The 23,582-nt window shown below is 31.3% G+C and overlaps 1 protein-coding gene across 1 annotated transcript in view; it reads left to right on the top strand.

Moving 5' to 3' along the window:
- CDH18 (cadherin 18) overlaps nucleotides 1-23,582 on the top strand; it is a 425,120-nt gene that overhangs the window by 98,047 nt on the left and 303,491 nt on the right. The window contains exon 2 of the mRNA XM_003759639.2: nucleotides 246-540. Coding sequence (XP_003759687.1) covers nucleotides 246-540 — 295 coding nt within the window. The remainder of the gene's footprint in view (nucleotides 1-245; nucleotides 541-23,582) is intronic.

Here is a 23,582-nt window from a genome sequence, read left to right as displayed (position 1 = left end):
TGAAATAAAAAATTTAAAGGGTCTATTCACCACTGAATTTCTTAAACAATAACTGAGTTTCTTGCAAAATTATATCACAAATCAGCTTTACCAAAGTCATGGCACCATGGAAAATCAAAATTGAAGCATTTTCGCAACGAAGCATTTTCGCAACAAAGTAATAAAATTATAATCTATATATAAATATTGTAATATAAGAATATAATGATATCAATACATATTACATTGTATCCTATCTTTTGCAGCTACACTCCAATTCTGACAAAGGTGATGGATCAGTCAAATATATTCTTACTGGAGAAGGAGCTGGGACAATATTTATCATTGATGACACCACAGGAGACATTCATTCAACCAAAAGTCTAGATCGAGAGCAGAAGACCCATTATGTTCTACATGCCCAAGCTATTGATAGATGGACAAATAAACCTCTTGAACCTGAATCTGAATTTATTATCAAAGTACAAGACATCAATGACAATGCACCCAAATTTACTGATGGACCATATATTGTAACTGTGCCAGAAATGTCTGATATGGGTAAGAAAAATAATTTTGTATTTCTTTATTAACACATCCAGTAAAACCTACTTAAGACCACAAATGTTGTTTTTTTTTTTTTTTAATTGGAATACAGGGTTATAAGGAAACAATCATTTATGTTAGAAGTAAAAACTCAAATTCATTTTTAAAATGTACACCTGAATCTTTCTAAGAAGTATTATGAGCAATAGTACATCAAGTGTACTGACAGGATACTTTCTAAATGAACTCCAGAGTCTTCATGAGTAAATAGAAATTTTGTTGCAGAAAAATTGTCTCAAATTTTCTATTACCTACATAGTTAAATGTCTGAATGTGTGAATCATGTGTGTAAAATGTAGAGAACACAGTATAAGAAGAAGAAAAATGTTTCCTTTTATTATTTTTAATAAGCTGATAGTGTAAAAAAGAGAAATCTACCTAACTGAAACTTACATATTAATCATTTATTATTTATGTTTTTATTTGACTGTTAATAGAGTGATATTATAGTTTAAGATAAAAGTCTCTTGAGAGAAATAGTAACTAAGGTTATATTGAAATGTTAGAATACTAGCAATATTCTACTAAAATAGGTTTTGAGCAAATCTAGCCCAGATTCTGTAGCCAAACAAAAGTCCATATTAATAATAATTCATATTTGCCTAGAAATTTAAGGTTTATCAAGTATTTTTCTTACAAAAACTATATGATTTAGATAATAGAAATTTTCACACTGCAAATACTAAGAGGTTAGGCTTCTTGTCTTTAGTCTTGTGATTTTAGTATATGTTTGAGATGGGATTCATAAATACAAGTTCAAGCCTCTATTCATTGTACAAAGATAAATATGTTTTTTTGTTGTTGTTTTTGTTTTTGTTTTTCAATCAATTTCCAATTGTCTCTGACTCTTCATTACCCCATCTGAAGCTTTCTTGACCAAGATACAGAAATAATTTATCATTTCATTCCAGATCATTTTATAGTTGGTAAAACTGAAACAAACAAGGGTAAATGTCTTGTCCAAAGTCACAAAGCTAGAGTCTGAAGCCAGATTTGAAATCAGGAAAATGAGCTTTCCTGAAGCCAGACTTGGCAGTTGTTCCACCTAAATGCCCATTATCTATGGAGGTGAACACCAAAGAGATCTATGGATTAGCATAAAAATCCCATTCTTCACTGAAAATAATGAAGATGCATGGAAAAAAATAAGATATTGTTCTAGTCCTAGAGGAAAATGACTAATGGTCTAGGAGCAAATCACTCAATCAATAACTATTTATTATATCTTTACTATATATCAGGCACTACACTTTGCTATATAAAGACAAGGAATGAAATATTCCTTGTTGGCAAAGATTTTACATTCTATGGGGATAGTATCTATGTGTGAATGTACAGAAACACATATAATTACAAGATATTGGTATAAAGGGCCAATTCTAACAGCTGAAAAGATCTAAAAAAATCTAAAAAAAACAAACAAACAAACAAACAAAAAACACTTTATATAGAAGAAAACACCAGGATTCAGGAATAGGAAGGTAAAATAGAGTCTTAACAAATGGAACATAAGATAGGTAATATAGAAACACTGTAGTAGCGACTCCATACCATGCCTTAAACCAAAACTACTCTGATTCTCATTGATTATTCCCTAATGTGTTCAGGTCAAGCCCCATTTTGTCATTGTTGGGGTCCTGAATAACCCAGATTGAATGTAAATAGTAATCATTTCTGCTTTGGCCAGAAACCCTGAGGGTCTTTCCCTCCTAGATTTATTTATTTAATTAGTTTTTTTTTTTTTTTTTTTGGACTAGGTGAAAGAGGAGATTCTTTGCCTCAGTTACTATCTACCTTTAATTACTGAATAGGTGCAGCCTCAATCAAACTAGTTTCAAAAGATCAAGGTCATCCTTTGCTTTCAGGACCATCTCCTGATCTATTCCTGGACACGGACTCAAAGTGTATCTGGAGGGGAAAGTGAGGCAGATGACTTTGCATAGACCTTCCTCACTTAAATTCATTTCCTTTACATGCCATGGCATAATCACTGTGGTGTCATGGTCTTCCTGAAGACATGAAGGATAAACAAGAAAAACTCCCCTTATTTATTTCTTTAAATACAGGAATTCTCATCCTAAACCAATTTCTTCATTCTTGAACAGTCAGTTGTCCAACTGTTAGCAATTTGTCCTGCTGAAGCAGGTTGGGCTCCCTTTAAGAAACTGTATTCCCTTTTAATCTGTGATCCCTTTCAGATTCTCAGTCTCTCCTGGGGAAGGCATATCCTCCCCAGATCTTTCCAGGATGCCAGAGCCTTTGATTCAATTAGAAAGCCTGGTCAAAGAGTACCCCTTTCAAGTGTTGTCAATTCCAATAGAAGATTCAGGCTGTCCCAGCCCCTACCTGGTCTGACCAGCTAAGGTTATCCCAACTCACCACCTAGTCTGATCTGCTCCTATTGTCCTCGCCCCACCAAGATAACCAAAATAACAGCTTCCCTCAAACAAGGTCTTTGCAGATGGACTAAGCAATTTGCTAGGACCATTCTGCCCACTGAGAAAGCATTCTCAGTGCCAAAACTCCATTTCCCACTAGCCTGCCACTGCAGAAGTCAGTCTCTTGGTAAACTGATTTGTATCCAACAATAAGCTTTCATTGTGCAGCTAATAATTCAGGAATGAGTGAATTTTTTCACTGTAAATCTGCAGCCGATTTAAAGGGGATTCATAAGAACTCTTATTACTACTAACCTCTTGACCACCAGGAATTGAGACCACTCAAACAGCATCACTACTAACTGATATTTATAGGTTCAGTGATTAACCACCTTGTCAACTTTTGTTTGTTATTATAGTAAATATAATCAAAGTAAAATAGGGCAAAATCCATGACAAATCTGATTTGATGATGAAATGTTTCATAGGTCTGTGAGAGGCAAAATAGCGCAGTGAATTTGGAATCATGTAATTTTATTTCAAATTTAGCTGATCTCTAATGCTTATTAACTACATGATTAACACTGGACATTTTTTCTCTTACAACCTCAGTTTCTTCATTTGTAAAAATAGTCATAATAATAGCATCTACTTCCCAGGGTGATTGGGAGGATAAAATGAAATAATATTTTCAAAGCTTAAAACATTATATGAATGTTATATATTATTACTTTAATTACATTTCCTTTGCAGATAAGTAGGATCAGTACTATAATCTAGATCAGACTTAAATAGACCCAAGTTAGGGTTATTTAAAACCCTATCTAAACTTGTAAGTATATATAGCCTCCTTTGTAAAGACTGTATGATCCAAAGGGGCAGAGAGCCAAACAGAACATTAGAGTAACTTCTTTAGAGCTGAACAGTCTAGGTTTCTCAAATTTTTACTTAATTTAATAAAGAGTTTAATAATGAATTTATATAATCACATTTCCTTTCCTGTTAATGAATCATTCATATAGGAAATCCTTTTGTTTTCAAGCTGAACATAAAGATTTAAAGCCATATTTAGTTCTGACATTTTGTTGAACAGATCAACTTCTGTTTAAAATTAAGTAATAATTTTGCAAAGATTTGCTTTAACAAGGTATTTACAGAATATTTGGCAATATATATTTTTTTCCAAATGGTTATATCAGAGATTTTTCCTGTGACAGAAAAGTGAACTTTATTATGTTTCTCTTTAAAGCAATAAGTTTACATAAGATATAGTTTTAAAATAATAAACAATTTACTTTGTTATGGTAACAAATGTGAATTCATTTATCTGTTTATTATCTGCATCCATATCTTTCTTGATATTAAATAATGGCTCTTTAGCTTAGAACCAAAATTATCTTTACCTAAGGTTTGAGTGTAAGGATTCATCAGGATTTTGATTACTTTCTTATCATTTTTAAAAGATCACTTTGTCTATAGTTCTCAGTCTTAAATATAAAGCCTCTTAGATTTAAATTCTATTTGCTTACATAAAGAAAAGAATGGAACTAATAATGATTCTATATTTCTTAACTTTCATCTTATAATTCCCCTGCCTCCTTTAAGTGTCAGTTCACATTCCACTTTCTGTATGAGGCCTTTCTTGTTTTTCCCAGTTGCTAATACATTCCCCTCTTGATTAAATTAAATCAATGACTAGCATTTACATAGCATTTACACTATGCTCCTCACTTTACAGGCATGATTTAATTTGATCCTCACAACAATTTTGGGAAGTGAGTGCTTTTAGCACCCCCATTTTATAGTTTAGGTAACTAAATCAAACAAGTTAAGTAACTTGCCTCCAGGGACACTTAGCCAAAGTTTTTGAGGCTGGATTTAAACTAAGGTCTTCTTGAATTTAGACCAAACATTCAATCCACTGAGCCACAAGCTGCCTAAATTAGCTTTTACAAATTTAACCGAAATTTATTAAGTCCCTACCATTTATCAGAAATGGTATTTATTTCACCTTATTCACCTTTATTATTTCACCTTATTCTCCAGACATTCTTGGGAGTTAGGTGCAAAGTAAAGCAGACATTAGTCAAGTGACTTACAGGGTTACAGTGTAGCTAGTTAATGTTTGAGGAGACATTTGACACCACCTGTAACCTATGCACCTCTAGTTTAATCTTTCTTTTCTTCCTTCCTTCCTTCCTTCCTTCCTTCCTTCCTTCCTTCCTTCCTTCCTTCCTTCCTTCCTTCCTTCCTTCCTTCTTTCCTTCCTTCCTTTTTTCTTTCTTTTTCTTTCTTTTCTCTTTTTTGCTTCTTTTCTATCTGCATACAAATAATGTAACTATACATATATTCATGTATATGTATACATTTGTGTGTGTATATATATCTATATCTATATCTATAAGAAATTTAATTCATTGACATTTATACCCCTCACACAATGAAAAATTAAAATGTGAACTCTTTGAAGACTGGAGCTGGGTTTTTTTAATCTTTTTATTTTTATTTTATTTGTATCTCTAGTACTTATCGTGATGTCTGGCCTATAGAAAGCACAAAATAAAGGCTTATTAACTGACTGACTGTTCAGTACAGAATGTTTACGATCTTTTAAGGTACATGAGAGTAGAAAAGGAAAGCAAAAACAGAAAAGTGAATTTATTAAACATACTTTTTAAATGTGATTATTTTTCATATATTTAATTGAGACAATTCCATTTTATATATCATCCATAGGAAATTGTTTTGTATTCTTATGGGGAATAAGTCAATCAAAATGAGAAAGAACATGAGTAATTTATTCTAATAGATCTTTAAAGTAGAATGAATAATAAAAAAATATACTGTTCAAATTATTTCAGGGACTCCAAATTAGTATCTGGTAGAAGTTCTTTAGACTAAAGTGGCTAAACTCCCAGGTCTGCCAACTGCACAGCTAAAAAGTGCAGCCTGAATCAGATTATAATATAATTGGGAAGTATTTAACAAAATATAGAAAAATATTAAAAAAAAAGCCATAAAATAGTATTACCTTAAAAAAATAAATAGATATGTTAATACAGGAATCCAACTGTAAATTGCATTTGAAACCACTGCTTTAACCATATCTATAAGATGTAATAAGTGCCAAACTAATCATTCAAAAAATCTCTACCATTCATGCCACTGTGAAGTTTATAGATTCCTTTGGCAAGAGGCTTTTTTTTTTAATAAAATGATAGGGCAGCATTTGTTTGACTTAATAACTTAATCTTCCCTAGACAAAGAAGCTTGATCTGTATGACTTCGTTAAAATAAAGTTTTAGAGGCAGAGCCAACCTGAAAGAGAAAAGGGAAGGTCTCTCTAAGTTCTCCACTGAACCCTTCCCAATTCCTCCATAGAATGCTTCACAAGTTCTCTAGTGACAGAACCACAAAAGGACAGAATGAAACAATTTTCTAGTGAAAGATAACAGAAATTCAGTAGGAATTGATTATGGTACCATGGTAATAGTGGAACACAATACAGCACAGTCTGCACCAATATAGAACAGACCCAGAAAACCAGGAGCAGGTCTTAGAAACAACTGTCAGTTGCATTAGTGACAGTTTCTGTACCTCTCAGTACACAGATAGTAAGGAGATGTAGCAAGTGATCAGAAAGAGATTGTAAAGATCTTTTATCGGTACCAGTTGCAGGATTCTGTTGCATTGTCTACACTTGAATCTAGTTCTCAGTATTATGCAAGAAAAAGCACCAGGACATCAAAGTTTGTGATCACGGGGAATTTGGATTTCTGGTCACAGTTCCAAGGTAGTAAAGAGCTATTGTGGTCACCCACAGGCTAGGACAGTAATAAACAAATCTCTTCCTAGATCATACCATCTCAGAAGATCTGAAACCTTACAGGTATAAAAATACTTTGAAAAATAGTTACACAAAACCCTGAAACTTGAGAAGAAACCCTCTTCAATACAGAAGCTCAATTTAATGTAGAGTTAAAAGACAAGAAGTAGGCTGGAAAAGAGCAAAACTGAATGGGGAAAAGATTATTACTATATAATTTTACAGTGATGATAGGGAAGATAAAAACACAAACTTCTAAGTCAAAACTCCTATATCCAAAGCCTTAAAGAAGAAAATAATTCCTTAACAGTTAGAATTGGACAAATGCCAGCTAATGACTTTAAGATACATGAAGAAATAATTAAAAAGTGAAAGAATGGGAAAAAGTAGAAGACTCTATATAGATATATTTTTTTGTAAAGTAGCTCACCTGGAAAATAGATCTAGGAAAGAGGATTTAAGAATTGGACTGCCTGAAATCTATCATGATAAAAGAAAGGAAGAAAGAAAAAAAAAAGGAGAAAAAAAGAAAAAGGACATAAACATCATCTTTAAAACACTTTCAAGGGAAACTCACCAAGCAGCAAAAATAAGCAATTCAAATATAATATAACTACATTCAGGATAATACAAGATTTAACAGTTTCTAAATTAAAAAGATTGTAAGTTTTGAAATATAATATTTTGAAGGGTATTCTGGAGGGCAACAGAGCTAGGATTAAAACTAAGATTCAACTACCTAGCAAAATTTGATACAATCTTTCAAAGGGGAAAATAAATATTCAATGAAATAGAGGACTTTCAAACTATCTTGATGAAAATCCAGCGTTGAATAGAAACTTTGACTTTCAAAATACAAACAAATAAAATAAAATAAAAAGGTAAACAGGCAAGAGAAATCATATGCAATTTAATAAGGTTAAACTGTTTTCATTCCTATTGGAAAAATGATATTTGTAAAATACACTGTGAGAAGGGCAAAGAGAAACACAATGTGTAATAAATTATTGTATATAAAAGAGGCCCCAAAGAGATTTTACACAGAGGGGAAGATGGGACAAAGATGGAGAGGGGTAGGGGAAAGAGCATGTGAACCTTACTCTCAATGGAATCATCTCTAAGAAGGATTTGAAAAATAAGAAAGGAAGAAGATAAAATGAGGATGGAGGGGGATAAGATGGGAGGCTGATAGAAGGAAGGGCAGATTGGGGAATATAAAAGTTAGAAGCAAACCCTTTTTGATAATGGTCAGGGTAAAAGTAAAGTGAGCTTAGGATAAATGGGGAAAATAAAATGTAGGAAATATATATTTGGCAATCATTACTGGGGGAAATTTACAGCGAGTTTCTCTGATAAAGACCTTATTTCTCAAAAGAGAGTCAAATTGATCACAATAAGAGCCATTCTTAATTAATAAATGGTCAATGGACATGAACAGGCAGTTTTCAGACAAAGTAATAAATTGATAATCATAAAAGAATACTCTAAGTCACTACTGATGAGAGAAATACAAATTAAAACAACTGAACTACTACCACACACGTATCAGATTAGCTAATATGACAGAAAAGAAGAAAGATGACAATTATTTGAGAAGATGTGGGGAAAATTAAAATAACTAATGTATTGTTGATGAAGATGTATACTGATTCAACCATTATGGAGAGAAAATTTGAAATATGCCTAAAGATTATAAAAACTATTGGTACTCTTTCAGCAAGCTATACCACTACCAGATCTGTATTTTAAAAGACATATTTTTAAAAAGGCAAAGAACCTATATGCACAAAAATATTTTTGCAACTAGTTTTAGTGGCAACAAATATTTGGAAATTGAGAGGCTGTCCATTAACTAAGAAATGGCTGTCTATATTATTTTATATATATATGGTTGTGATAAAATACTATTGTGCTATAAGAATTGATGAGCAGAATGCTCTCAGAAAAAGAAAAAAAAACAAACAAACCTGGAAAGACTTACATGAATCTATACCAAGTGAAATGAACATAAACAGGAGCACATTGTAAACAGTAATTGCAATACTGAATAGTCATTGACTGTGAATAACAGCTATTCTTGACAATACAATGATCCAACACAATTCTAGAAGATTTATGTTGAAACGTGCTATCTATCTCTGCAGAAAGAACTTAGGGAGCCTGAATGCAGATCAATACTTTTTTAAAAAATTTTTCTTACCTTTTATCTGTATTTTCTTTCACAGAATGAGTTACATAGAAATGCATTTCACGTGACTACACATGGATAACTTATGTCAAACTTCTTGCCTTCTCAGTGGGGAAAGGGGAAACAGGGAGAATTTAGAATTAAATTTAAAAAAATAAAGTTGTTCTATTAATTGGGGAAAATAAAATGTTAAATTCAAAATAAAATTAGGTTTTTTTATGTTCTTTTAACATTTATTTTTTTAAATGATATCTAGTTTTATATCACTTTTATTTCTGAGTCTCTCTCCCCATCCCTACAGAGTTAACTATCCTTTTTGTTAAGTTTTAAAAGGTAAGAGAAAAATGAGGAAAATTAATGAATATACAAACTACATCTTCATTAAATGCAATGTCCCACCTATAATATCTTGTTTTTTAGAGAAACAAAATATAAAAATAAGAAAGAGAAGTATATTTTCTTATTTTTAGGGGCTGTTTTGCCATTACAATTATGATATTCAATATTGTTCTATCTTTGTATTCTTCTGTCTTTAATCTTCATTGCTTCTTATGATATAGAAAGATTCCATTGCATTCAGGGGCATAGTTTGATTAGCTATCCCAAAATTGATGAGTTTCTCCTTTGTTTCCAGGTCTTTGTTACCACAAAAATGTTGCTATGAATATTTTGTTGCATATGAGAAATTTTTAAAATTTTTTATTAGGTTTAATTTAACTTTAGGATTCAATGATTATTATTTTAGTAAATTCATTTGAAAGAAATGACCCAAATACTGAGTTTGAAATATAATCTCATCAATATGAGAATTCCCTCTGTAGATTCAGATTGTAACCCATCTATGTCTGATCATGCTATATGATTTTGTCCATGTTCTTCTAAAAGTTCATCTTAAGGGATTGAATCAACAAAATTCCTCACTTTCTATTGATAAAATGTGATTGTCCATTGTTCTTTTGAAATCTTAAAAATAAAAATTAAAAAAAAAACTATAGTATTCTATGACTTTTAGTGATACATTAGTAAAATGTTAATATAAAATGATAGGTCCTTCCTTCATAGAAATATTTGGGTTAGTTTAAAATGTTTTGTAATTTCCTGTAATCTTTCCATCCAATTTTCCAGCTCCTGTTTATATACTAGTGTAGGAAAACAACAGTATTTTATCAGTCTTTGTCCTTGCTGACCTCTTTGCAACCTTTTAAAACACAGATTCTTTTCTTCTCTTAAATACTCTTTTTTTTTTTCAAGGTTTTCTTGACACCAATTATTCCTGATTCTTTTGCCAATCTGACCACACCTTGGTTCAGTCTTTGGTGGATATTTGCCAGATCATACTCACTAACCATGAATATTTCACATAGATCATCCCTAGGCCCTGGTTTCTTTTGCTCTGTACTACTCTACTTGGTGATTTTAACAGTTACCATGTATTCCATTATTGTCTTTATGTTCATGATTTTTTAATCTACTTATCTAGCTCTAAACCCTTCAGTGATCTGGTCATACATTTCCAACTGCTTATCAGCCATTTCAAAGTGGATGTCTTTAATTCAGTGTGTCCAAATTGAATTGCCCATAATCAGTGCTGTCAAGCTTTCTTTTTTAATAACTGTGTAATATGCTTTCTTCTCTCTCTTGACACTGCTACTACATGATACAGGCTCTCATCACCTCACATCTATATTATCAGCACAGTCAACTGTTTGGTCTCGTGGTCACAAGTCTCTCTATTCTCTACTGCATCCTCAACTTAGCTATCAAAGTAATCTTCCTAAAGTGCAGGTCTGATCTACCATGTCACTTCCTTAATCAATAAACTTGAGTGGCTTTGAATTATGACCAGGATCAAATAGAAAATTATTTATTTGGCTCAAATTTGCTGTCTTCTTCCTTATTTTTGATCTCCTTACACCTTATACTTCCTCCCCCAAAATATTCTATGATGTTTTGAAATTGCCTTTCTTGCTATTTGTCAAACAAGATAGTCCATATCCATATACTGGACCTGTTTACTATTTCCTGGCTCATTCTGACTCTCTCTAACTCTCAATTTTTACCCCACCTTTTTTAGAATCCTTTCCTTGATTATTCTTAATTCTATTTCTTTCCTTTTGTTGATTATTGTTATTTTATCCAAAATGTACTATTTACATATAATTGTTTGCATTTTTCTCTTTTATTAGATTGCAAGCTCCTTCAGAGCAGAGATTATTACCTTTGTATATTCAGCACTTAGCAGAGTGCCTAGTACTTCTAGATACTTAATATATTTTTCTTATTGGCTACAGGTATAAATTCAACTTTATGATATAATCTTTAAACATTTTTCATGTACTTTATTTAATGCTATATAAATAATTAAAATTATTTTGAGTGACTATGGGTATCCCTTAGAAGACTCTAAATGCATGTGGGTTTAGTGTTTTGTTTTGTTGTGAATCCATGAGACAATGTCAAATTGTTTGAGAAACTACTACACACACACACACACACACACACACACACATACATATTCACATTGCTATTATATTCCTTCACTTGATAGAAATGGAGCAGAGTGCTCAAATATGATTGGAAAGAGAATGTACATGAATTAACATATATGTATAGTCATGTACATATATGTATATATGTGCATATATATTAAGCATAAGATATCTGAGCCTTTAATTCTACTCTTCCCTTTCTCCAGCACAACTGTATTGATTTTTTTTTATATTATTTTATTGGGGATATCATTAATTTCTTTAGTTACCATCCAAATTCTACCTGTCTAGATTGAAATTTTCATTTGTATCACGTAAAAAGTCTTAGTAGTTACTAAAGATGAGAGTATTTCTTAAAATCCCTTATTACATAATTTTACTAATTCTCTTTTGTTACTTGGTTGAAAATAAAACTCACTCTATTACTTATATCTCACATGAAACATTGTTCTATAAACAAAGCTCACAGATAATTCTATTTCATCTCATTTCAACAGGGACTATTAAGAATGTCATATCTACATTGTTCTTATATGCTTTTATTATTAAAAATGGATAAATATCTGAAATGTCTCTGAATGTAAGAGTAAATATTGATACATTTACATAATATTTATATTAAAAAGAAAAAAATAGAAACATTATTGGAGAGTTTCTGGAAAGATTTATATAAACATATATATATATATATATATATATATATAGTGCATCTATTTCTGTATTTGTATTGTGTTTCTATTTATATCTAGCATCTATCTACCTACCTACCTACCTATCTATCTATTTATCTATCTATCTATAATGCCCAATTGTTAGGTATGAATAGTTCCAAATGTTCTGGGAAAATGTATGGAATTATGTAAAAAAAGTCACAAAACTATTTAACTTTTACTTTGCCATCACACAACTAGAATAAACTCCATTAAGAGTGTGGCTAATAAAATAGTCAGAGCAGCATTTTCCTTGGTAACAAGAAAAAAAAAAAAAAAACACAACCAAGGAAGAAAAAAGTAAAGGGAGAGAGAGAGGGAGGAAGAAAGAAAGGGAGGGAAGAAAGAAGACAGGAAGGGAAGAAAGAAGGAAAACAGGAAGGCAGAAAATAAGTAAGGAAGGAGGAGGAAGGGAAAGAAAGGAAGGAAGGAAGGAAGAAAGGCAGGCAGGCAGACAGGAAGGGAGGGAGGCAAGAAGGAAGGAAAGGAGGGAGGGAGGCAGGAAGGAAGAAAGGGAGGGAGGGAAGAATGGAAGGAGGAAGGGAGGAAGGAAGGGAGGGAAGAAAAAAGGGAGGGAGGGAGGCAGGAAGACAGGGAGGAAGGAAGGAAGGGAGAGAGGGAGGCAGGAAGGCAGGCAGGAAGGAAGAAAGACAGGAAGGAAGGAAAGAAGGGAGAGCGGAAGGGAGGGAAGGAGGTAGGAAAGGAGTGAGGGAGGAAGAAAGGAAGAGAGGGAGGGAGAGAGGTAGGAAAGGAGGGAGGCAGGAAAAGAGGGAGGCAGGAAGGAAGGAAGGAAGAAAGGCAGGAAGGAAGGCAGGCAGGAAGGAAGGAAAGAGAGGAGGGAGAAAGGGATGGAGGGAGGAACAGACAGAGGGAGGGAGGGAGGGAGAGAGGGAAGAAAGGAAGAAGATAAATTATTGTTAAGATAAATTATTTGTCCACAATGATACAGCAAGTATTTGAGGCTGCATATGAATTTAAGTCTTCTTGACTCCAGGCTCAGTGCTTTATCTTTTGTGCCATCAAACTGCAACTTATCATGTTAGAAAAACAATAGAACTTAGTAGACAGAGTAGGCCTTGAAATTATTAACACGAGTTCCAGTCTTAACTTTTACTTATCATCATTGTGTGACCCTGGACAAATAACTAAATCCACTACCATAATTTAAGTAATTTTTTTAAGATTATAAATTGCAGAAAATGTGCAGACCTATATTAGTAAAGGGAGTTTCTTTACATGAGACTTTCCTAAACCAGTGAAATATCAGGTCACTTTCTTTAACATTTATGTAAATGAAAACCATATGAATATTCTGCTGAATTTAGAGTGTTTACAAAGACCTATCTTGGTTCTAGAATATATAAACACATTTCCCTTCACTTGGTATAGTAGTAGGGGACCATTCTTGCAGAATATTATATAAGCTATAAGATGTGGTCATTTTGTCAGTTGGGGTATGCTCAACCCTTTTTTCATTACATGGTAAGATCTTAAATGGGAGAGGGAGTGAAATTTTTAAATGATGGTTCTATTATTATAGATATATTGCATGATAACAATAAAACTTAGAAAAAAACTAAAAATAGAATAGAAAATAGAAACTGGCAATGATACAGCATATATTTTAGAATTTAACAGGTCTGTTGTTTTTAAATTAGTATAGTCATTGATTTTCCTTCCTAAATATAGGCTTTGTATTTAGTCTACATTGCCCCTAGACTTGGTGACTTCTGATAGGAACCACATTGCAGTTTTCTCTCTTCTATCCATGAAAAGAGAAGCTAGAAACAAATACTGTTTTTAAAATATTATTTTTAAATCATAGGATATAATCTAGTTCTGTTTTGATCTTCTCATGAGCTTTCCATGTATCCTTTTTTTCTGGAAAACTACCATATGAAAATATATGATAAGTAAGCTTTCTTATTATTTCAATTTAAGTAACGATAGAATAATATACAAAATATCATGTTAATAACCTACTAGTTCCAAAGCATTTATGTGCTCTGAAAGAGTAAATGATTTATTTTTTCATATATACATTCATATATAGTTCATATATATTTACAAATGTGAAATTAAATAGAAGTTTAAAAGAAATTTTATTGGAGGATAAAGTGAGTCAAGAACATTGTTTACTTGAATAAATACAATTAATTCTTTTAGCTTAATTTATTAAAATATTTGAGATTATTATCTAAAAAGCTACTCCAAAACAGAAATTGGTTTATTTATGCCAGCTGCTTCTTTCATTTCTCATAATTCCATAATAGTTTTTTTAAAATCATTCTCTTCTATAGCAAATATTACTTTCTATACTTTTTATTCACTACCTAGGCCTAGGAGAGATTATGTAATAATATATCTGCCCTCTTGAACTAAGCTTATTGCCCATAGTATGGAGAGGAAGGATAATTTTCAGACCTTTTATTATTTTAAATTAATTTTGTTATCTAAAATTTTAAGTAGAAATTCAATAAGTCCTCTGACCTTCTGTCTTTTATTTCTTATTCTTTGACATAATTCAGCTACTTAAGCTGCTTATAAGCCTAAATTTCTTTCCTTCCTTTTTATCATCATGGATGACATCCAATTGAATTGTCTAATTGCACTTAATATACAAATCTCTGACAAATTCCTTTAAGGACATGATTTCTTTCTGTCATTCTAAATTCACTCACCAACATTAAATTTATTTATCACATTTTAAAAAATGATACCTAAATAGGTTTCTTAAGTGTGTGAAGTACAATATAAAGAAATGATAGGAAGGTAACTAGCAATAAATGTGGGAGGATTCAAATGTCTTGTATATTTTGTAAATATTTTTAGTAGAAGATATGGTCAGATCTGTGTTTTAAGACATTTGACAATTAGTCTGAGGATGAACTAAGAAGAATCTCAAAGTAAGACAATCAAAACCAATGTGAAAGTCCAATAGATAGTTGATAAGCATTTGAACAAACTAGAAAAAATGATGTATGTGAGTTATTGATGTGATCATAAATTACTAAGATTTGTCAACTGACAAGATATTGGAAATTAGGCAAAGAATATAGTTAGACTTAAATTATCTAAGCTAGAATGTGCAGAGATAGTTGAGGAACAAAAAACAACAGTAGGATTCTTAGAACTCTCTATCCCACTTTTGCAACCATCACAAATACAGAAAAGATGGCTTCACAGAATAGAAGCTAATTTTATAACCTTTTTTGTGGATGGGTGGAGGTTCATGGTTTGACGTAGACAAATAATTCATGACATGATTGTAAAGCAGCTATTGATGTGCCTTTTTATTTCTATGATTAATTTAATTCAATTCCATTCCTAGAACCATTACTGAAATCTATCCCAGCTTGAAATAAACTGCTAGTGCTTATTCTCTACTGGCATAGACTCCATAATGATTTTTTTAAAAGACAAAGAAGAAAGGAAAAGCATCTAAAATTAGAGAGTAGAAGGAAGTTCTAAAGGGAACACAGAAAAGAAGGACATGTTATAGCTATTGTGTTAAATTTAATTTATATAAAAGTTTAATAGTTTTTGCATAAAATTCTTTTTCTGTTCTTTATATATGGATTTGTATGTTTTGTTGTTTTTTGTCAAATTTACTATAAAAGTAAATTTTAAAAATTATACATGCACATATGTATTCCTAAATGATCTATGGTAGTATGTTACTACCACTCAATTCTGTGTCCAGCTCATTTCATATTTTCCATTAAATCCATCCATCCATTTTTCTATGCATCTATCTATCTATCTTACTAGTAATAGAGGTTATATCTATGGTGCATATATGTGTGTATCTTTGGGTTTATGACTTTTAGTGACTTTTCCAAGATCACACAGGAAATATTTGAATATTTGCCATTCTGATTTTAAGGCCAATCTTCTAAAGTCTAGACTAATTATTTTATCTCTCATTTTACATGTATATATATTTGTACACATACACATATATACATACAGAAGAGAAAGAGAATGACCAACTTGAAAATCTGTCTGACCAGGTATTTGCTAGACTAACAATGGAATGTGGATGTGTGTGTATATAAACATTTTGATATTTAAAATCTTAGAGAAGTCCTTGGGGCACATATCAGGTGATTTGTCTATAACTATATGTCTAGTATGGGTCATCTGCAAGAAGACTTAAGATCACAACTCCCTGACTCTGTTTTTATTTTTTTACATATTATGGTCCACTGCCTCTCAAACTTTATTTACTTAAATGTACATTCTTCAAGTGTGATAGATGTACATAATGTATTGTCCCTGCAAAGTTGAATAGATTCCTCAGAAAATCAATAAGAAAAACTTATTTTTGATGCTTATTGTTAAAATTGGGCACTATACAGATTGTATTTTTCTTGAGAAATTGCAAATGTTGAAAAATCCAGACGTGATTAATTCATTTTAGGAGATTTGGTAAGAAAACTCATTCTACCTAGATATATCAACAACTCTTCTATAATGTAGAATCTTGAAGAGTTGTAAGCACTTAATGATTAAATGACTTGTTCAGGGTCATATAGTCAAATAAGAGGTTTAGGATTTGAACCTGACTTAGATTACCTTCAAATCAATTATCTATCATTCCATATTTAATATAATAAGAATAATACTTCAGATCTATGTGTATGAGATATTATGTGAAGCAATATAATCCTATCTCAAAGTCTGAAAATCCTTGTTCTAGCATAACATTTCTGCCTGCAGGACAGAATAGTGGAAAGAAGAAAATAATTGATTTGGTGTAACAAGTTATAAAAATAAAATTTGAGATTTGGTATTTATGTAACTTTGCCAAATCATTTCATCTCCCTAAGTGTTAGTGTTTCTTATGATCATCTGAAAATGGCCACTGATTTATATAAACTATGGATCTAAGTCATTCCTTAATCTCAGTATTGACATCTTATCTGTCAGCCAACAGGGTCATAAGGAAGACGACCCAGTACATAAAGAATAGACATGGATGTACAGGATCAGAACAGGCTATCTAGGGACAATCTAATAACAAGCAAAATAGTTTTTGAAGATAGGTACATGCTAATTCAACAAAGATTAAGTGCAAGTGACAAGTGAAGGCAATCAGTATTACTTAAAATATAGCAATTAAAATGTATAGCATATTTAAGAAAAAGTTTGTTAATTTTATATAGGATGAACCAGGTAGGAACACTACGGAGTTATGGGAATCACATGCAATAATAGTTTTAATGTGTGTATATATGCAAGAAATAAAGTGCTATTATCGTTGATAACCTATTTCAAAACAAGATAAAGGGTTGTAATTCAGAATAATTTGACTCTTGTTTGATTATCATTTTCCAAACTATAGTTGTGTAATAACTGACTGGATTTAATGAACATAAGCCAAATGGAAAGCTGTACTTATGTACTTTTAAATATTAAACAACTTACAAATTATTTAAATGTTAAACTACATGTGAGTACAATGATGTCCCCCATCATTCTTGGAGTGTTGTAGTATATAAGTGAAGAAAAAACTCACATTTTGCATCTTGATACTGTACAATCAAATACAAGTCTAGAGGATAGGTAGGTGGATTGCAGTCAAAATCTTAGTTCCCAGCAAAGAATCTCCCAGTGAAGATCAACTAGGAAAGGCTTCTCAGTGGTTCAGTGATCTAAAGCAATCTAATAGACTTTGGCCAGAAAATGCCATCTGCATCCTGAAAAAGAACTAAGCAAACTGAATGTAAATCAACACATGCTATGTTCATTTCTGTTTTCTGTTTTTTTTTTTTTTTAATTTCTCCCATGCTTTTTCCTTTTTTCTCTCCCAACATGATTAATAAATAATGTGTGTTAAAAATAAATAAATTTACTAAAGACAAGAAAAAGAAAAACTTAGTTCAATGTATAATGATCAACTGTGAACGACTTGGCTCTTCTCAGTGGTTCAATGATACAAGGTAATACCAATAGATTTTTGATAGAAAATGTCATCTGCATCAGAAAAAGAACTATGTAAATTGAATATAAAAGAAAACCTGAGTCCAAATTCTTCCTCAAACAATTATTAATTGTGTGACCTTGGGAAAGTCATTTAAACTTTTTTCTAAATCAGTTTTCTCTTCTATAAAATGGGCAAAATGATAGCACCCACCTCCCAAGGTTGATGTGATATAAAATGAGATATGTGTAAGGTACTTTGAAAACTTCAAAGAAATATGTAAAGTCTACCTATTTATTTTTATTTTCCAGTGCATAAAACCAAAGAGAGTCATTTCAGTTTAATTTTCAAAACACTAGCATTAAGTTTTACCAGGCTTTTTATAAGTCTATAAAACAAACTGTTTGGGGATAGTTGAGAAATAATAAAACTCACCTATGACAAAATTCTATGATTAGAAAGTTGTTCATAGTAGTCAAACTAGGCTAAACTTTAAACATGATGTGTTGGGTACAAAATAGTGATAATTGAGGTGAGATGATATATCTAATATTACAGCTGAATTAATATTATGTAGCACTTAGTAAAACCATAGCATAGTATTGAGAAAAAACATATCAATATGCCATGTATGTGTAATCTTATAGCTTGTGATTCTTAAAAAAATATTGTGAATTTCATAGACAGGTATAGTTCAGTTTTCTCCATATTCTTTGGCCTATCTTCTATAATAATGGTACTTTACATTTTTCAAGTTAATAGTGTTGTATAAACATAATCTCATTACAATGCTAAGGCTCCAAAGGTTGACCTAATTTATGTTGTGAGGATATACACACTAAACCATTGATATGTATTATTTTTGTTTGAGTATTATCACTATCAGTTTTTTTAAGTATATATATATATATATATATATATATATATATAAACACATGTACACAACAAACATGGAGCTGGGAGGGTATGGTGGCACATATCTTTAATTCCTGTTATTTGAGAATTTTAGGTTGGTGAATCACTTGGGTTTGGGATTAAGTTGCAGTGTGATAAACCAAATAGGTGTCTACAGTAAATCTGGCACTAATGTAACTAAGTTCCCTGAGAGTTTGGAATATCAGGCTGCCCAAATATATATAGTTGGGAAATGATAGAGATAAAATTTACAATGCCAGTTAGAACTGAGACCAGACTTATGGATGGGCTATCACACTTACAACATGAATAAGAGAGGGAGAGAGTTAAAAAAGAAAAGAGAAAAAAAACATAGGGGAGGAGAGGAAAGGGCAAGAGAGAAAAGGAGAGGAGACAAGAGAAAATGAAAAAAAAATGAAATTACTGTCAGTATAATGAATTTAACAAAAATTGTAATATCTATATTATGTAACATAATGTTTATATTTATTTATAAAGAAATTATTTTAAATAATGATGGGACTATGGAAAGATGGCAGAAAACTCTAAACTCTCCAGATTTCCCACACAAACAAAACAAAATTAAGCCTCAGGGATAACTTAGACAATGAAAAACAAGTAAGACTTGGGGCATGATAAGGAATCCTTCAGTGAAAACCAGAGAAGACCAGAAGAAAGACCCCAGGCAGGAGGATTAACTAGTGTGAAGTGTAAACACTTCCAATTTAGCTCTCCTGAAAAGTCCAGCAGGGAGCCCTGGGGCTACCTGGATTCCAAGGAAGCCTCACTGCAAACCACAAGAACCTTTTACTTATCAGAAAATCTGGGGAGACTGGTGTCTGAGCCCATCTATGACACTGATTTCCCACCCTAGGTAAGACATAGCACAGCCAGTGAGTGCAGAAGCTCTGGGGCAGGGATGCTGCTGGCGGCTGGCTGCTGGCACTTGCAGGAGGCTGGAATTCTTGCTTTTGAGATCAAGGTCAGAAGGTTGAACTGAAATGATGCCAAATAGTATTATATTACATAATGGGGTCCCATACTAATACCAGAGGTGATTATACTATTAAGGTTTTATTTTAAAATACATGATCAGGAAAAGGAGAAAGAATCCAACAAGAGAAAGTTACTATGAAAATAAGGAAAATCATGCTTCACTTTCAGAGGAGGAGAGTGATTTAAAATCAAACAAATAAACAATAAAACAAACAACAAAATCTTCCCCAAAAGAATTTATAGGACTCAAAAAAGACTTTAAAAATCAAATTATGTAAACTAAGGAAAAACCAAAATAAAAAAATGAACAATCCAAGGAAAACAAGAAGATTATGAAAAGAAAGTCAACCAATTAGAAAAGGTGATCAAAAATTTTTAAAGCAGAAGAATACTCTTTAAAATTAATATTAGCATCAGCCCTGAAGTCAGTAGGACTTAAGTTCAAATTTGGTCTCAGACACTTAACACTTCCTAGTTGTAGGACCCTGGACAAGTCACTTAACCCCAATTGCCTCAGCAAAAATTAATAAATAAATAATGAAATTAATATTGGGGAAGGAAAAGCCAAGGAAGTTACAAGAGACCAAGAAACAATAAAACACAATATAAATAATGGGAAGAAAAAAGAGAATGGGAAACATCTTATTTAAAAAATATAAAAACAACACAACAGATCAAAATGAGAAAAAATAAGAATAATGGTACTACCTGAAAGATATTACAACAAAAAATCATCTTGTCACAATAATACAAGAAATAAAACTGAAAGTGATAAAACAAAAGGAAAAAGAAAAAAAAAATCCACCAATCACCACCAGAAAGACATAGTATGAGGAAAACATAATGAAATATCAATGCTAAATTTTGAAGCTCCTAGATCAAAGAGAAAATTTTGTCAGCAATGACAGCAACAACAACCAAAAATAATCAAATATTAGGAACTACAATTTATCAACAGCTACAATAAAAGACTGTAGGTCCTTCAATAGCATATATAAACAAAAAGAAATAGGATTAAGGGCAAAATTGTTATATTCAGCAAAATTAATATTGTGTTGAATAGGGGGAAAATGGGCATTCAAGTGTCAGATTTTCACAATTTTGTTGCATACCCACCTGAACTCAATAGAAAACATATGAAGCAATTTCAAAGACTAATTTCAAGGACTCAGTAAGGACAAACTGTTTATGTTTTATACATGCAAATGTAAACCATATGTCTATAATTGACATTAGTAACTGATCAGTCTAAAAGAAGGGTTGGGATAGAACTGGGTATATGTGATGTTAAAAAGTAAAACCATTTATGAAAAGGCAATAATTGTAATTATATTATACAATTGGATGCAAGAGCAAGAACCAACACAGAGGAATTAGATGGAAGAGGAGAGTTGGTAGTTCTGAAAACCTACTTGCATTGGGCATGGGTTGAAGAGGGAATAAACATATATCCATGTATATATTAATATGTGATTTGTAACCTGTTTATATATGTATCCATATAGATATATATGATACATATATGCACACATATATACATACACATATTTGTATGTGTGTTTGTGTAAATCAATATTAGTAGGATAAAGTATATAGAATAATGGAAAAGGGATAAAGAAAGAGAGAAAGGGTAGGAAGAGAAGATAAAGTAGTGGAGGTTAAGTAATTGCAAGTTAAGTTAACAGGTGGAAATAAAGTAGAAGTGTTAGGATAAGGAGGAGAATTTTTTTTTTAAAGCAGGGGTAGTAATCATCAATCTTAGACAAAGAAACTTAAAAAAAGATTCAATCAAGAGAGAAATCTACATTATATGTCAGTGATATCAAAAAATAATAGTAAAAGCATATGAATATTAAAGTATGAGTTTATATTTCAAGAAGTTTTGTCTAATTAAACCTAGATAAAAGAATAAGAAAAAAAGATTTCTAAAAAGATGAAAGAAAAATTTTTTTTAAAAAAGAAAAAAATTTGCTTCATTCTTAAACATCACCACATTGTCACATTATCAAGCCTTTGTTTTTGTTTTTGTTTTGTTTTATATTAATTTTGGTCTTTGCTTTCTTTTTATTTTTATTTTATTTTATTTTATTTTTTTATTTAATGGCCTTTTATTTACAGGTTATATATACGGGTAATTTTACAGCATTAACAATTGCCAAACCTCTTGTTCCAATTTTTCACTTCTTACCCCTCACCCCTTCCCCCAGATGGCAGGATGACCAGTAGATGTTAAATATATTAAAATATAAATTAGATACACAATAAGTATACATTGGTCTTTGCTTTCAAGGTTAATAGTTTAACTATATAGAGACAACTAATTTAGGAATTATTTCTACTCACATTATTATATATGCTATATACATATCTACATATATATATTAATGAATGACATCTTTTGTCTTAAATTGTACTAAAGTTATTTTATTTGTGTTTTTTTTTAATGCTTGTCATATTCAACATATCCTGATTGCTTTCTCAAAGAATTTATAAGCTATAGGCATGAAGCTTCTCTATAATCTCTGAGTCTTTGACATCTTCCATTCCATGTTCTAGTTCATGTTAGTCAATATATATCTTGCTACTTTTAACCTTTCCTATCTTCACCAAGAATAAAAATTTATTTTATTTAATTCACAATGTCTTATCCTGTTCTTTAAATATTTTCTCTACTTCTCCAGATGCCATAGTAGATGTTGACATATAAATTACAGTTATTTGAATGGTGGTATTTTTGCTAATGCCTACCTTAAGTATTATAATGCAAATCTCATGAGATGATGTTTCTTGTTGCTTTTGTGACCATGATAAAACCAACACTTATTTTATTTGCTACTCTGAGAAGCAACTATAAGCTATGCCTTTATTTTGCTATAACCTCCTTCTGCCTCCCAGCTTAGTTTATCACAAGAATTTCAATATAATATTTCAAAAATTAAAGGTTACAAAGTATAGCAGTCACAACAATCCTGTTAATTAAGAATATAGATATACATATATACATACATACTTTTACTTGAAAAGAGAAACACAAATAATTATTGCAAAAGCTGTGTTTATGCAAATAAGTATGTATACAATTTTCATTCATATGTATTTACCTATATATAAACATATAGACAACGCATGTATATACACAACTATGAACAAAATACATACATATATACACAAAGCTAGATATACACACATACATACACAGATAATAATTTCATTGGCATCTATATTTATATATTTAATATTTACCTGCAAATAATTTGATAATTTATTGACATTCTATTTCATATTCTATCCTCTGCCACCATTACTGCAGAAATATTAGGGAACAGAGAATTGGAGTTCATTCTACATTTATCTGTCTTTATATATTTATATTTAATTACATATATGTTATATTTAAGTAGAAATATACTTATATTTGGTTCTCTATTTCATGGATTGTCATAATTTAAACAACAATAACAACAACAAAACAATATTTTCACTGACAGGCTACTGGTGATATTTTCCTTTGTTGAACTGTTCTTCAGAAAGTATTAAGAACTTTGAATTTTCTTCAAGCCTTTGAAATA

The sequence above is a fragment of the Sarcophilus harrisii genome, chromosome 1 (assembly GCF_902635505.1).
Source record: "Sarcophilus harrisii chromosome 1, mSarHar1.11, whole genome shotgun sequence".
NCBI classification, from domain to species: domain Eukaryota; kingdom Metazoa; phylum Chordata; class Mammalia; order Dasyuromorphia; family Dasyuridae; genus Sarcophilus; species Sarcophilus harrisii.
The sequence above is the reverse complement of the archived record's forward strand: the minus strand, read 5'-3'. Positions and strand labels throughout refer to the sequence as shown.